This window comes from Marmota marmota, unplaced genomic scaffold (genome assembly GCF_001458135.2).
Source record: "Marmota marmota marmota unplaced genomic scaffold, marMar, whole genome shotgun sequence".
Classification (NCBI taxonomy): domain Eukaryota; kingdom Metazoa; phylum Chordata; class Mammalia; order Rodentia; family Sciuridae; genus Marmota; species Marmota marmota.
The window spans coordinates 8335912-8353399 of record NW_026000019.1 but is presented as its reverse complement, the minus strand read 5'-3'; the positions used below and the strand labels follow the sequence as shown (position 1 = coordinate 8353399).

The window sequence follows — 17488 nt, the reverse complement described above, 5'->3', positions numbered from 1 at the left end:
AATATTTCTCTATATTTCTTGCCTTTTTCTTCATGTCCTTTTTTATATAATGAGTACACTAAAGTGAAATGAGCATTTTCAAAAATTAGATCAAGCTTATTTTTAGAGAATAGATTTGTCATACTATCCAATTGTGTAAAATAATTTGCTTCCCCTAGCTGTAATTTTAGTCTAAAGACTACTTTTTTTTTGTTTTTCTATTAAGGAAAAGATACCAAAACTTGTCTGTAAAAACGAAAGTGTATAACAAGCTTCCTGAAACATTCAAAAATATGTAATAAAAGGAATTATGTATAAATGTCAATAAATCTTTAGTAAAAGAGCAATTAACTGTCTTTGAAACTTGTGATGTCAAAGTAAAAAGTTTTTAGGTTAGTTTTGAATGTGGGTGTTTATGAAATTTGAATATTTCAATTTTTTAAAGTTCTTTTTCTAATTTCTTAGTTATTCCTCTTAGCATAGCTAATTCTCACCCCCTACGAGGATTAGAGTGCACTGTTGGTTATGGTGAATCAAGTAAGTATTTGGGGAATTTCAAATCTGTCAGTGAAGTATCAAGTTAGGAAAGATCACCCAGGCTTAGTTTTTTCCAATCAGATTAATGTTGATCATGATGTGAACAATGTTTTGAAGAAAAAAAACTGCACTCTTCTAAAGTGCTTAGTGCTCAGTTTTAAAGAGCAGCTATGTTTTTTAAAAGTGTAACTCTGGTATATTCTTGAACAGATAGAAAATACCTACTTTTTGAAAGTACACTGGAGCCAGGTGTGTTGGTATGTCCCTATAATCTGAACTACTAAAGGGACTGAGGCAGAAGGATCTCTTGCTCCTAGGAGTTTCAGGACAGATATCCTGGGTTAAATGAAGAGATCTCCATCTCAAAAAAAACCCCAAAACACTACTTCCTTATATGTACTCTGACTTGTCTTTATTGAGATGTTACACTCAGTTGAACATTCTGAGAAATGTGTTTTTCGTTAATTTTATTGTTGTGTGAACATCATAGAGTGTATTTTACACAAACTTGGTTAGTTACTCAACATTTGATGCAGTCAAGAGACAGGTTAAACATGATGTGTCCAGAGTTGATGCTGGCATAGCATGGCATGCTATTTTGTTTTAAAATTTTATTTTTTCATTTATTTTAGGGCCTGGGGTTTGAACCCAGAGCCTCCTAAATGCTGGGCAAGCATTTTACCACTTAGCTACACCCTCAGGTTGTGGCATACTGTTTTATAGTAAACTTTTTTTTTTTTTTAAATAAGTAGGACTGTACTATAAATATTGATAAAAAGTATAATAAATATATAAGCTAGTGATGTTGTTTATTATCAAGTATTATATACAATGCATAATTGTATGTGCTATGCTTTTATATGACTAGCAACGCAGTAGGTTTGTTTACAGCAGCATAATCACAAACATGTCATGTGTTGCTCTGTGACATTAAGATGAATGCCACAGCTATGACCTCACTCATTGATAGGAACTTTTCAACTTCATTATAATCTTATGTAAGCAATATCATATATTGGGTCCACCATTGACTAAAATATTGTTATGTAATATATGGCTATATTAATATTAGCCATTGTTAATAAAGAACCTACTGTGTGCCAGCTACTGTTTTAAAAACTTTATAAATACTAAATTATTTAATCCTTGTAACAGCTGCTGTGATGTGGATGCTGTTATATTAACCCTGTTTTCCATTTAAGAGGATTTAAGCTCTGAAGGTTTTAGTAATTTCTCATTTATATTACTGTTAATGGAGGAACTAGAAATTAACTTAGGCTACTTGGTTTAGCAGCTGTGCTTTTTTCCTGACAGGTTTATTTATGGCCTTCCTGTGAGCCTAACTAATACAGACTATAGGAGTGTTATTTTCCATCATCTAGATACTTATTTTAGCCTGTTGTCCTTCATTCTGTCCTTTGGAACTTGTTTAATGTAAATGAATGTTGTTATAGTATCCTAGTTTAATTTATTATTGATCATGACAATTTAGTTTCTTATTTGTTAGCTGGAATCTTGGATCTGTTATCATATATGGTTTTCATATTTTTCATATTCTTTGTCTCACTCTTAGTAAGTAGCTTGTCATAAACTAAGGAAGGAGTAATAATGGTAGCACTGTTTGCAAAACCTGCCCCACTAATAAGTTTCTTTAAAAATTGGATCTAAAACAGAAAGAAGAGAAAGATTTCATTTATATTTTTTGACTATAATTTTAAATATTTTTAATTCATGTTTGATTTGTTGTTGTATTTTAAATGTAAGAGTGTACAGACTGGCTTTTATTTTATTTAGTGCTTTTAAAGTTAGTCTTTAAAAGAGTTAATAACGGGGTTCATGTTCTTAACACTGCTAAGACATTTACCACTATAAGATAGCCTTGCATGAGCTTCCCCAAAACAAACTAAAATCTAATAAATTCAAAATTCTATGAAGCCATTATATTTGTAGTTCAGCAAGCATTTATTGAGTATTTCCTAAAATTCACAAGGCCAAGGACTTTTGCCTTTGTTGTTCATACTGTGTTTCTAACGCTTTACTAAGATCCTAGCCTCATCACATCATAGGGACTCATTAAATATTTGTTGACAACAGAATTATTGGTTTTGTCAATCCTAGAGATTGGGATCCAAAGATCAATGAGATACTGATCCTGTCTTCAGTGAATCAACTAGAATTTTTTTTAAACTTGTCATTAACTTTTATGTGCTCAAACTAGGTCACTTTCATTAAAGTTTTTCATAGTTCCCTGTGTTGTGCATTTATTTTTTACGACAATAGCACACCTTTTTATTCACACTTAGACATGAAGTTTATAAGGTTTTTGTAGTACACTATATTGAACATGATTAGAATTTAAAAAGGACATAATAGTCATAATTTTATGGCTCAATAGTTCAGAACATTGTAAGGGGTAGAGAACATTTAAAATTCTTGAAAATACATAGTACTGGTTGTTGTGCCAGAAATAGTAACTCTAGTTTACAGCATTTAGTATGTCTATTTATGAGATATATATTAAGCATTGCTCTATTCAAGGCTATAATAGATGGGAATCAATAACTGGATTCCTTTCCTCAAGAAGCCCATAATCAAGGCTGGGGTTGTAGCTCAGTGGTAGAGCGCTTGCCTAGTTTGTGTGAGGCACTGGGTTCGATTCTCAGAACCACATATAAATAAATAAAGATCCATCAACAACTAAAAAAATATTTTTAAAAAAAAGCCCATAATCTGATTTGGAAGATAGAATGTCATATATATTATTACTTATTCAGAGAATGTAATAAGGTCCTAAGAGTACTGGTACCTAAGAACTTAATCAGAATTAACAAGCAGTAAGTATTATCAATAACCTATAATCTACAGTATCAAAATTTTGGCATTAGCATTTTAAAATTTTAGTAAATTTTTTCCATTTTTTTTTTCATTCTTTATCATGACTACTTTTGTATTTTATTTCCACTGAAAGGTCATTGAAAGCACATAGCTATTTTATAAATTATTCTATATTGTACTGGTTAATCCCAATTATACTTAAAGTTCCGTAGTTTTGCATGGTGTTCATTTTTGCAAATAAATGAGATTTAAGAACCAAAACAACATTCTTCTTTTCCATTACTTATATGCATACTAAATATATTTTAACCCTATTTCTCAGTTCTCTCTCAGTAGCTTTATCATTAGCATTGTTTGTATCATATTAAATATTAGCATGAACCCACTAATATGAAGTACTTTTAAACCTTAGATTGTGGATTTTATATATAAATATATTTAAAAAAACATTAAGCTGGGCACAGTATCCCATATCTGTAATTTCAGTGACTTGGGAGACTGAGGAAGAAGGATCAAAAGTGTGAAGCTAGCCTTTGCAACTTAGTGAGACTCTTATCTCAAAAAATAAAAAGGAGTGGGGTTGTGCCTCAATGGTAAAGCTTCTGTGGGTTCAATCCCAGCACCTTAAAAATAAAAAAAGATTCACATTATAATATGAAAGTTTTTTTGTAATATGCATAGATTTTCCTAAACATTTGGAATTAGGATTTCCATATAAAGTAAACTACAAAAAGTAATTCAGATGTTCAGATTAAAAAATTAAAATCAGTTGCACATTTAGGAACATTCAATTTGTTTTAAGTATCTGGCTTTATTTCTAAGTTATTTGAAATTATTATTTGCTTGATTATTATTTAATTATTTATGTTCTATAATATAGTTGCCAAATAGTTGCTATGTTTAAAATACATGTTTTGCCAAGTAAGTATTTTAAAATAACATACTTCTAAATGACTTAAGAGATGAAGGACAATTTGTTTGTCAAAATGACTCACTTATGGTAAGGGATAACTATGGCTTTAAAATTTCTTAGATGTGTTAGTCATCCCCCAGTAGACATTAACTTAATAATTCAGACATACTTTATCCATAGTATCAGATTGAAAAAAATGAAGACACACCTTTAAAATCTGGTGAAACTCATCTTTGACGTTTATGTCTGGATATCAAAGCTGAAATTCATTTTTGTTGTTCAGTTAAACATTGAGGATTTAAAGGAAAAATGAGTTAACACTAAAGTTGTATTTTTATGGCTAATTGCCAACTATAGTGATACTTTACTTAGTAAAAAAGATACAGAAGACAATCAACTAAGGAATTCAAGTCTTAACATTTCATTTTAAGCTTCTAAATAGTCCTTTCTACCCGTTAGCAGCTTGGAATGAACAACTTTGAATGTATACATGGCCGTTTTTTCCTCTTTTGTTAAGAGTTGCTCAAGAAGGTTACTTTCTTTCATGATTAATTTAAGATTTGTCTGAATTTAGACTTACTTAATTTTAAGAAATAGTTCTTATTAAGTCATGTTATTTATATCGAAATTTTCAAATAACATTGACATATTGGTGAAATGACCTAATGTCTTGAGATTTGAGTTTAAATCCTTTATGTTCCCACCAAAACAGACAGACATATAAATTGTGTCAGTCTGTATCAATAAATAATAGTGATGAACACCTACCATGTTTTAGGCATGGAGTTCAGGTAGATAAATATTTTACCTATTTATGTTTAAAGATCTTATAGGCGAATATGGAAGATCAGCATTTGATATTCAAATAATGGTTTAGATAATTACAAGAATGAAGAATAGCATAGAACAGGGAACTCTGAAAAACCTGAGTGAAGTTGACCTAGGCTGACATATGAAAGTTAATGACAAGTTAGTATCTATACAGATTTTTTTTTTTAATTCTAGTTGGCTCATTAAAGACAGGGATCACTATTTTATTGATCCTTGGATCCTAATCCCTAGAACTTAACAAAATTGATAATTTTTTGTCAACAAATATTTACTGAGGCTAGGGTCTTAGTAAAGTGTTGTGTGTTTGATACAAGGATTTTATTGTCCCAAAGATGGAAAGAACCTAGCCAAGATATTTGCTAACAGAAGATCCAAAGTTTAATATAAATACAATTTTGCTGTCCCATTCAACTTTTAGACCTATAGACTGAAGTTGGAGGAAATTTGAAGCTGTTGGACCAATTATAGTTTAGAACTAAAGTATAATAGCCCTTGAGAAATTGGAACTGTTAAATAGTATAGAGACAGTTCATAATATTACTGTCTCATCTTTTTTGATTAATTTGATTGAGAGTAGAAAAAAGGAGAAAAGGGCTAGGGGTGTAATTCATTGCAGAGCACTTGGCTAGCATTCACTAGCCCCTAGCACTGTGAGAAAAGAAAAAAAAGGGGGGTGGGGTTTGAGGATTGGTCCAAGTTAAAGCACTTTAGTTATATACTTGAAGAAAGAATGGTGGTGCACTTGATCTCAGTGAAGTAGTTACTAGTGATTATTTCTGAAAACCATAGTAAACTTACCTTCATGGGAAATTAATGAGAAGTAGGTAATTTTTTCCCTTGTATCCATTTGGTGCCCTGGGTATCCATTGCTGGAAGTTCATATGTTAACTTCCTGGTCATATGCTAGTAAAATGGGGTACAAACATATCTGTAAGGACATTTTAAATTAAAACAGTGGGCTATTTTACTTTAAATTTAAGCGATGGTATTTACTATGTCTCTTTGCAGTTTTTTTTTTTTTTTTTTTTCTCTTTTTGTACTCTGAAACTGTAGTTTTCAGATGTAGTTTCCTAGAATTCTATAGAGCAGCACTCCACTCTCACTTCTGGAATGATGAGACCGGATAGAAGAAAGGAACTAACTGGTCAGGTTGCAGGAACCTCCACCCCTGATGCAAACTCAGTAGTAACTTTTTTCATCTATTATACTGAGATTTTCTGTCAGATTTTTGTTTTCATAGAATTCTTCAGCACTAGAGGGGAAAAAAGAAAATTGAAAATCCCTACCCTGTGTAATCTCTAAGTTATCAGGTCACTTTTAATCAGTGTTCAGTAAATTCTGATAGGACAATCTATATAAGTCACTGTCAGCATAATGAAGTAGAAAGAAAACTTTTCTTTTTAGTTGAATGCTTTCTCTCTCTTTTGGGGAGGGTACTAGGGCTCAAACCTGGGGTTTCACACATGCTAGGCAAGTGCTATACCATTGAGCTACATAGCCCTTAAAAGAAAACTTTTGTTTGAATCCTCACTTGATGCCCATGACCCTCAAGTTATGCACTTTCCTAGGTTTTGTTTTCCACCTGTAAAATGGGGTGATGTACTTGTCCTCTTTAACATTTAGAGTGTGGTTAGGTCACATTTCTAATGTTTGCTTGTATATTTGAACTTGCAGATTTGATCAAGAGTCAGCACTCTTTTTCTGTATCAGGCCAAATAGTAATTTTTTTTTTTTACTTCATAAATAATCTTTTTTAAAAAATATTTTTGTTTTATTCTTTTTTTGGATTTTTAAAAAAATTTAATTTCTTATATATGACAACAGAATACATTACAATTCACATTACACATGTAAAGCACATTTTTTCCTATCTCTGGTTGTACATAAAATAGAGCCACATAAGCTCTCTTTCACATTATTTTTGTAATCTATTTTTAGCTCAGGAGCTGTATAAAAACTGGGAATCATTTGATACTGGCTTTGTAGCTTTCTGGTTGGGTCAATGATAAAACTGTGTTAAATAGGAAAGCTATGCCTGTTTAACATATACCATGAGTGGAATATATTTGACATATATTGTATGATATGCAGTTCACCTACATTAGATAAGGAGTAATTTTATAATGTTATAAAAAAGATGAGTAGAAGAAAATCAGTATTGATTGTATGTTCTTTAAAACTCAGTTTAAATGGTAATTCTCATCTTATATTGGATTTATTATTATCTTTTACAGCTTGTATGAGCTCTGTGAATAATGAAGCTTCATTGGAACACAAAGATGATAAACAACCGGAGCAACCAATTAAAACTACAGTAATGTTGAAAATTCGGCAAAACATAGGTATTTTACCTTTTTTTATAACATTGAAAAAATAATATTTGGGTTTTGAGTTTTCTTAGTACTTTAAATTTATTTTTATTTCTTAAAAGTACTAGATTAATACCAGATTATTAGTATTTGTTAAATATTATGGAAAGTTCGGGGTTCTTGAGGAAGAAAAGTTTATAAATAATGTGTTATCACCTAAGTGCCCTCAAAGATGGCATAGCCCATAAGCTTTTGGTGTTTTCAAAGAAAAACATCTAGAGTTTTTTGAATCAATTAGTAAAGAGAAGCCAAAGTGGTATTCCTAGAATGTTTTGAGGTGTTTTATGAAAAAAAATCAAAATACATGTCTGGAAATCTAAAATGCACTTTTGTATTTTAATGAATTTTTTTAATATTTATTTTTTAGTTGTAGTTGGACATAATACCTTTATTTATTTACTTATTTTTATGTGGTGCTGAGGATCGAACCCAGGGCCTCACACTTGCCAGGCAAGTGCTCTGCTGCTGAACCCCAGCCCCAGCCCCGCACTTTTGTATTTTAAATGCTCCAAGAAGTGCAATAGTACCTTCAATATGTTTTGATTTTTTGAACAAAGAAAAAGTAGATTATTGCTTAGTGGAATAACAATTCAAGAAATGCTAAACATTATTATTTATTACTTATATAGTTAGGAGCCAGATATTTAGTTGTAGTTCTTGTCACTCATTAGATAAGCTTTACTGAATTACCTAAATTCTTTGTATCTCTGTGCGTTGCTCTGTATGAACGACTTTGGTTAATTTCTTTTTTTAACTTATCATAATCAGGAAAAACTAAAAGTTGCCAACTGCAACTTACTATTACTTTGAATTTATAAACCTTGGCTTTTATAGTTTTGAATAGCTACACAGACGACTTTGCATTTTAATATTTGAAAACCACTGACTGTTTATTGCTTTTTTTTTTTTTTTTTGGCTTAAACTTAGTATTGTGAGATGGTTGGTGTGTTCTCTGTGTTGTGCGCATGTGTGTATATTCATAGAAATCTTTGAAAGAATTTATTTTGTCTTTTTGTCCAAGTGCGCACCTCTGTGTAAGACATTTTGTCCAACATTTGTAGTCTAATTTTTCAACTTATAGCTTTATTTTCTGCTAAGACTTCACTGGCTTTTAGTATAGACCATATGTGTGTGTATTATGATACAGTGTATGTATAAGTGTATGTCTCTGTGTGTGCTGTGTTATAGCTCATCTATTCCCTGCATTTCAGAGCTTAGGAAGAGTTAAGCCTTTCTTTTGCTCATTCCATTTCCATTTGTTTTGTGTCTGTTTTACTTTTAGGTGTGATTGCAGCATTTGCAGTTGCAGTTCTTGCTGCGGGTATCTCCTTTCATTACTTCAGTGATTAGGGTGAGGCACAAAGAGCTTCCTGATCATCCAGAGAACATTGATCAACAACTATGAATAATAAAGATATACACAGTCCCTCTGTAGTCAAGACACTAGCAGTCAGATCTTCTACCACAACGCCTATTAGGTGTGTTTGTTTCTTACCAACGTGAATTCACCAGCTGCCTTGTTTAGCATCTGTTTATATTATAGGCAGCTCAGGTTTCCAAAAATAAAGTTATGCATCTAGATGAGAGTTGCATGTAGCAAAGCATTATCCATTTCTGAAAGGGTTCAAAATGTGGGATATTAACAGATGTTAGTCCTGTTGAACTAGATCACATATTGATCAGGACATTAAACATTTAAACAGTATTGACTACAATAGCTTACTACTAGACCCGCCCAGGAGAAATTTCTCCCAAGTGGTTCAGTAATTTGTGGGCTTTGTTTGTATTCGAAGACCTTTCTGATACGTGTTCAAGTGATTAAGGGCTAAGGAACCTTTCCAGAGAGATTTGAATGAATAACAAATGACAAATTATGTGCTTTCTCAGGTTAGTGTATTATAACTTTTTAAATATATTAAATAGGACTTTGCTTCCAGCAATATAATAGACTAGATACTTTAAAACAACAAGATCCTGAATAAAATCTGCTTTTGAATGTGCTCAAAAGAAGTAGGAAAAAACCTTTTAAGAAATCACACCTCAGTCTTTCCTCTTCCACAAAAATGAACACCTTTTTAGTTGGGAATCATGAGTACTATTTTTAAGCATTAATACAAGTGAATTTTGGTTTCCTGCATGCCAGGTACCACTAGCAGCACTGTTATAAGCATTTTGCTTAACACCAGATATGAATCTGAGATGCTGCCCTAGCCAGAACAGTTGAATATTAAATAGCCCTCAGTTTACAGAACTCTGTAGCTCCTGGCAGAAACAGAAGGGAAACACTTGTAATTAAGTCCCAAGATTCCCATAGATAATGATTAGCAATACTATTTCATGACCAGATATCATGCCACAAGGTGAAACTAGCTAGCATGAGAAAGAACCTATGGAAAAAATAAACATTGAATTGAGTTCTCCAAATGGAGAATGAAACCACAAGCCACTTCTGAAAAAGAACAAAATGGAACTCCTGGCAATGAGAATGTATTTGTTGAAATAAGAAAAAAGTAACCATCAGGTATACTGAGTATTGTAGTAGATTCAGCTGAAGAGACCAGTGAACTGGAAGCTAAGTCTAAAGACATTACCAGGAAGCAGCAAGGAGAATAAAAGGAGCTTGAAAATATTAGGTAAGAGATATGGAGTAAAGAACTGTAAGGACTAGGAGGAGAAAATAGAATGGAGAAGAGGCAATATTTGAAAAGATAACAGAATTTCCACAATTTTTGAAAAATGTGAATTCACAAATTCAGGAAGTACAATATATCATACTTACAATATATACATACTTAAAGCAAGTCTATGGCTAGACCTAATGGAGTAAACTGCATGATATCAAATACAGGATTTCAAAAGCATCCAGAGACGGCATAAAGATCTTCAGTGAACACAAGACAGACAGATATTTAGTAGGCTTCCTGACAGCAATAGTATCCCCAGTGTGTCCAAAAGGTGATAGAATGGTATGTTCAAATCTGAGAAAAAGTGTCAGCTTAGAATTCGCATGAAGCAAAATTGACTGTCAACAGACCTTCATTTAAACTGCGAATGGATGATCTTCAACAGGGAGAATTTCTCTGAAAGGATGATCTGGAATTGAAGAACCAGTAAGCAAATAGGATAATAAATATATGTAAATTTAAAGTGTTGTTTGTATAACACAATCATAAAGGAAGGGCATTTATGATAAACTGTAAACAAATATAGTTGTAAATAAATATTATTATAAAACATGAATGACGTGGAATTTTCAAATAAGGATATAATTGGAAAGCTGCATAGTAGCTTATAAAATGGGAAGAGGGTGATTAAAATTACAGTGTCCTGAGGTGCTTTTATTTTAAAGTGATTATTTACATATATACAGTCAAATTTTAAGGGTGACCTCTAAAAAAAATAGATAGGAGATCGGTCATTCCAAGAAAAAATAAATGTAAAATGTAGAATAGGAAGGCAGTAAATACAGATAAAGGAATATATTGGGGATTTGAGGCAATGCTAGTAAGATAATAGGGTTGGGGATATAGTTTAGTGGCAGAGTACTTGCTTAGCATGTGCCAGCCCTGGCTTCAGTCCTCACCACGCAGAAACAAAAAATAGTAACCAGTCTTGTATTAGTATTTAAGTATACTGAATTACCTAGTCATATGACAGGTTGGTCAGCTCTTTTAAAAAAAAAAATTTAACTATAAGCTGTTTTAAAAGAAAAACATCTAAAATAAGACATAGGGAGGTCAAAAGAAAAAAAAAACCACACCCATAAGTACTGAGAATCTAACTAAGTAATTTGTTTTTAAAAATTGATAGAGTAGAAATACACTTTGAAAGGAAATTAGGGAAAATGACTAAATGTCTGACTTAAAACACTAGAATACACAATGTAGAAGGAAATGAAAGTAATGAATTGATGAATTAGAAAAAGATTAAGATTAGGGCTGGGGGTGCGGCCTGGGTTCGATCCTCAGCACCACATACAAAGATGTCGTGTCCGCCAAGAACTAAAAAATAAATATAAAAAAATTCTCTCTCTCTCTCCCACTCTCTCTTTAAAAAAAAAAAAAGATTAATAACATCGACATTGTTTTCATGACAAAACTAAACTGGCATAATGGAACAGGAAGAAAACAAGCACATGTAAACAGCATAAAGATTGAAAGGGTTCTATCCCACAGGTACAGCATAGATGGGGGAAAAAGTACCAAGAGCTTCTTAGTGCTCACATATTTGAAAACAGACAAAATAGACTAAACTCCAGAAAACTACAATTTACTTAAATTGGCTCAAGAAGAGAGAAAAACTGGACTTAATACTGTTTTGTAGTAAAAAGAAATTTAAAAAATGTTGGCAACACCTGACCAAGGTTTAGAGTAAGTTTTACCCCTTTCAAAGATATACTATTCCAAAATTTATACAAATTTTCCAAGCACACATGTCAAGGGAATACTTTCTCGCTGAGTATATGAGACTTATATAGCTTCCTAAAATCAGACATGTTAGTAAGGGGAAAGAAAACTATAGGCTAATATCAATTCTTATCAATCATAAAAGAAGCACTATTCAAATGAATTCAGTGTCATCTTAAAAGAGAACATGCATCATGACTACTATATGCATTAAAAATGAGGAACACAACAAGGATGCCCATTATCTCCCTTCTATTCATATTGTCCTGTAGAAAAATAAGCAGAAGACAAACCAGGTATTTTAACAGGATGTGACTATACACACGAAAGATATTTAACTTCTTAAATACTTGGCTAAGATCACAATAAATACCATTTTACATTCAATAGATTGAAAAGTTAGAAATGTGACAGTACTAATAAAGATGGTGTGCATTAAAAAATATATGTCTGGTGTCACACACCTGAAATTTCAGCAACTTGGGAGGTGGAGGCAGGAGGATCCCAAGTTTTAGGCTGTCCTTGACAATTTGGCAAGGCCCTAAGCAACTTAGTGAGACACTTTCTCAAAATAAAAAAGCTAGGGGCACAGCTCAGTTGTAAAGCACCCCTGAGTTCAATTAAGAAAAAATAATTGAAAGGGCTATGGATGTAGCTCAGTGGTAGAGTTTACTAGTGCTCAGTTTCTAGCACTGCATAAGAAAATATTTAAGTATTTAATTTTTCTCACAATTCTGTGAATCTAGGAACTAGATTGGGGTTGAATCAAACAGGAAAGTTCATTCATATGGCAGCTGGGAATCCAGCTATCACAGTCGTCTATGTAGCCTCTCCATCTGACTTGGTATTCTATCATGGTGCCTGGGATTCAAGAAGTAGCATTATGAGTATTTCAAGAAGAGGAAAAGAGATGTGGAGTTCTGTTGGGGCCCTGGTTTAAAGTCCCAGAATATAATTTCCATTGAATTGTATTGGCCAAACTAATTTACAGAGTCAGCCTAGATTAAAGAAGAAGGAAAAAAACAACCCTTTTCTCTTAATTCACAAAGGAAGTACATACAAAAGAAAGGACAGGCTTGAAGTCAGCCATCTTTGGAGATGTCTAATATACCTTTTGGCCATAGAATGTATTCACTGCATCCCAAGAAATCTTATTTTCATCTCAACATGGCATCAGGTTCAAGCTCAATGCCTAGTTTGATCTAAATCAGTTTCAAGTACATATGAGGAATACTTCCTGCAATTTCTCTATCTGAAGATGCATGAAACTAGGGAAACAAGTTTTTTCCCCATATTCATCTAGCACCCAATAGTCAAGCAGCAGATACCCTTGTTCAAGAGGTGCAATGAGTGACACACAACAATGAATAAGCTATGGCAATTCAGAATGCCAATTGAGTACATGTCTGTAATTCATCATGATTCTGGAAGAAGAAAATGTATGTTGATTAAGGCCTAATTCTCCCCCAAAGTGATTCTCAGCTATTAGCTATTTCCTATGAAATACTGACTCTGCTTGGAGTCATCCACTGAGTAACTGTCACTGGTCAGGCACAGTGGTGCACAACCATAATCCCAGTGACTAGGGAAAAATTTCCTGGGAAATTTAGCAAGATGCTGTCTCAAAAGGCTGGGGATGTAGCTCAGTGGTAGAGCACCACTAGGTTCAATCTCTCATACTACAAAGGTAAATAATAGATGAGAACTAAAGCTGAGTAGTTTTCTCAAACTGCTTCCTGATTTTTGGAGATTGAAGACCCAGAAGTCTCTTCATTTTGTACTTTCTATCCCTTAAAAGAGTGTGTAATTCCTTTAAAAGCACCTTGCGTGTCCTTTGAATGAAGTTATCAACTCCATTAGACAAAAGGCACACTTACAAATCTCTTCAAGATAGGTCTGTCTATACTTTTAGCTGAGAATCAGGAGTGGAGAGACAAGAGTCTTAAATACTCATTATCTGGCTAAATGGTCTACCCTGTAGGTCTGTGAGATCCTTAGAATCTTCTTGTCTGGTTAAGAGGTTTATAGGCACTGGCTTAAATATTTCGGAAGTCTTAAAGGATATTACAGAGGCATATTTTCTATTTTGATCCTAACTTATCCTGATTCTATGGTTTACCAGCAATTCCTTGAATTTGATCTTTACTCTGAGGTCATTTCTTCCTTGAGGAGAAATAGATGGCTGGAAAAGGTGTTCTTGATTCTCTATGTTTCTTCTAGATTTTTGTTTCAAAACTGAACAGCTTATTTAGCTCATTTTTTTTTTCTTTTCAGATTTGATCATAGGCAGGTAAAAGTCATTTGGCATTTTCAGTATCCTACCTGGAAATCTTAGCTAGAGTCATAAATATATTAATCTGCCTTTTCCCTTTAGCAGTTTTCACAGGCTTATTAGTCTTACCTTTCACATTACTACAGGTGAAAGTATTTATTGCCTTTCATAACAAGGGTTGCCTTTCAATTTCTTCATTGTTCTAGACACCACTGTTAGTTAAAACCCTAAATCCTCTATTTCTTGCCCAGTTCCAAAGTTAAGGGTACATATTCTGACTTTGCTTCAGCAGTACCCTGTGTCTAGGCACCATTTTCTATTTTGGTTATCTTTTGCTCCATAACTTGCATCTTCAAAATTTACTGGCTTAGAACAACCGTTGTCTCTTCTGATTCTGTGGGTATGAAGGGCTTAGCTGGCTCAGCTGGATGGTTTTTGGGCCACATGATGTTGGCTAGGGCTTTCATTATTTAAGGGCTATAAAATCCAGGATGGCTCATCCACATGGTTGTTTTTCTGATTCTCCTACACGACCTCTCCACAGAGTCGTGGCTGAAATTGTGGCTGAAATCCAAAAGGAAGGGTCCCAACATTCAGTGTTCAAAGAGAAAGTAAGTAGATCTCATCAATTATCTTAGGGCCCGGATTAGGAATCTCCAGAATATCACTTCCTTGAATTCAATTGGTCAAAGCAAACACAGGTCCAGCCAGGTTTCCTTGCCAAGGGGAAAAGCAGCCCAACTTTCAGTGGGGGTGACCAAATGGTGCATGCATGTAGAAAGGGAAGAAATTAATGATAGTGGTCTTCAGTCATGACTGGATTTATAACTACACGCATGTAAAAAAAAAAAAAAAAAAAAGAAACTTGAGAAAGAAGAGACAAAGGAGTTCCCTAAGGAAATAGTTAATATTAAAAAATACTCCAGGGCTGGAGCTGGGGCTCAGTGGTAGCGCACTTGCCTGGCACATGTGAGGCACAAGTCTCAGCACTGCATATAAATAAATAAAATAAAGGTCTATCAACAACTAAAAAAAATTTTTTAAATACTCCATATATTACCCTTAACACAGTTTGCCTTTTGCCATAGCGCCTCCCTTTGCCTTTCTTCTGTGGTATTTTGTGGACATACGTAATGTCTTTTCATTGTACCTACTGCTAGAAGTTCAGCAGTTAAGAGGTTCGTAATGTATTACCAACAAAGGATTGATCTGAGCTCTATTGCAAGCTCATAATATTTGTTGAGTCTCACCTTAAGATTTTGACTAAATATAAATTAACCAATGCATAATAAATAACTGCTCTTGATTTCTTACTTTAACCTAATGAATACTTATGCTGGGAATGTCAACAGTGTTAATGAATATTCACTAAAGGTAACCAATGAGTTGTAATGAAGTTTACAACCTTTTAAAATGTAAATTAAAATAGTAATAAATTTTTACTTATTAAGGACAAAGAATAAAAGTGACTTAGAAATGACAGAACATTTGTCCTTGCTTTTGCCATTTTGAAAGTGCTTTCATATTCATTATCTCAATTGCTTTTTACAACCTTCTTGGAAGTTGGGCAAAAAATTGTTGACTAGGTCCAAATTTGATGAATACAATTGAAATACACATTAATTACTATCCACAGGACACATAGTTAGAGTAAATATTTGGGTAAATAACTATTATATTTGTCTTAATAATAAAAATAAGTTCTTCTTTTTTCACATTTAAAAAAATATTTTAAAATATATTATACACTTGACACCATCAAATAAAGCCACATTTTATGTTATACTGTAGGACTTCTGAAATTCTAATCCTGAAAATGCCCTGTGCAAAAATTCTTAATTAAGAAAACTTGACATTTTTGGAAAAGATCCTTCATTTAATTTGTTCAGTTTGTTAAAGAGTTCTTTTGTATATAGAGTTATGGAGGGGAATTAATGATAGGGATGAAGTAGTTTAATCAGGTCTTAGGTTCTATTTTAGTCAAATCCAATTTAGTTGTAGATACACCAGATACAAATGCTATGATTAAAATTCTGAATGTCAATAAGCTCTGGTGCTAGATTGTAATATCCTTGTCTAAACAAGAATAATTGAAACGAAGATTTTAAATAATTCTTTCTATGCTTTCAAGTTAGCATTATTGAAAACATTCTCATTTTAAATTATAAATAGCTATTAATTATAGAGAATTGAGGCATACCTCTAGATCTGCCAAATAAGAAATAAAGCCTTGGGAAGTCAGTTAATTCCTTTGCTCTCTAGGTTAGAACAAATTCTAATAACATTAAACTAACTCTCATCAGAGAGTACTTTACAAGTTACAAAATATTTTCATTTTTATTACACTCTTTTCAACAGTTCAGAAACTGAAATTTAAGAAAGTGACTTGCAACCTAATGGGACACGCATATTAAGGGGAAAGATACTAATGGAAGGGAGTGACTGAGTGTGTGGAAGTAGGAATATAGCTCCGTGAAGAACTAAGAAAATATGAATTTAAGACTCCTGAGAAGGTGGGAAGTCCAACTCTAAAGCATAAGTGAATCAGTATTCAGAGAAGGAATGTCTCTTCTTATATAACAGCTCAGAGGATGAAGAAAATTGATGCAAATGTTTATGAGTTTGATAATGAAAGATGAAGATGATCTCATCTGATACCTTCAGATTTCTATAAAATTTGCAAGGTCATCTTCTGAGATTGAAGAAGAATGAGAATAATAAGTATTTAGGAAAATTGTTGCAAAGAATAGGAGATTGGGTTGATCAAAGAAACGTGGTGGAATTGTCACACAGTGGTAAATAAATGAATGAAATTGTACAATTTTTTCTCTACTGGTCTCCAACTTCTTATAGGATAGAATAGAAAAAAATAAATAGCAGTATTTGGAAGTCTCATTTTATGAATAACTTGAAAGCAAAGAAGGGCTAAGAAATGGAATGATGGACCATGAAATCTAAAGAAAGTGAAGAGTGTGGGGCAGAGGAACAGCACACACGAGAAGCATTATGAATGTAGAAGAATAAATGCAGCAGAGGTCCAGAAGAAATCAAAAAACCAAAATTTTGGTAGTAGTCCACAAATAAGTAATGATGCTTGGAGTAGTGATTTGGGGAGAAAGAATACACATGACAACGAAGGAGGTAGGTGGCCGAGGTGAAGTAGCAGGTTAAGATCAAGACTGTTCCTTGATGGGAACAGTACTGAATACGGCTGGGTTGTCAAACCAATGAAAGGAAATTTGCCCTCTTTGAAGAGCCTTTTCAGTTCTGTCAAAGATGTGAAAGAAATGCTTAGAGGAAAGTTGAAAATAAAGGGAAGTATGTAGATTATGGAAAACAAGAAAGC

General features: G+C 33.1%; 1 protein-coding gene across 5 annotated transcripts in view; it reads left to right on the top strand.

Moving 5' to 3' along the window:
• Positions 1–17046, top strand: part of Odr4 (odr-4 GPCR localization factor homolog) — a 38401-nt gene extending 21355 nt beyond the window's left edge. For 2 of the 5 annotated variants that reach the window (XM_048809829.1, XM_048809827.1), the window contains exons 13-16: positions 445–516; positions 7330–7437; positions 14687–14753; positions 16501–17046. In XM_048809829.1, coding sequence (XP_048665786.1) covers positions 445–516; positions 7330–7437; positions 14687–14753; positions 16501–16519 — 266 coding nt within the window. In that variant the 3' untranslated portion in view covers positions 16520–17046. Of the gene's footprint in view, positions 1–444; positions 517–7329; positions 7438–8746; positions 10705–14686; positions 14754–16500 lie in introns of those variants that run through there. The other 3 variants (XM_048809828.1, XM_015491693.2, XM_015491694.2) reach the window with 3 other exon arrangements.
• Positions 17047–17488: the final 442 nt, after the last annotated feature.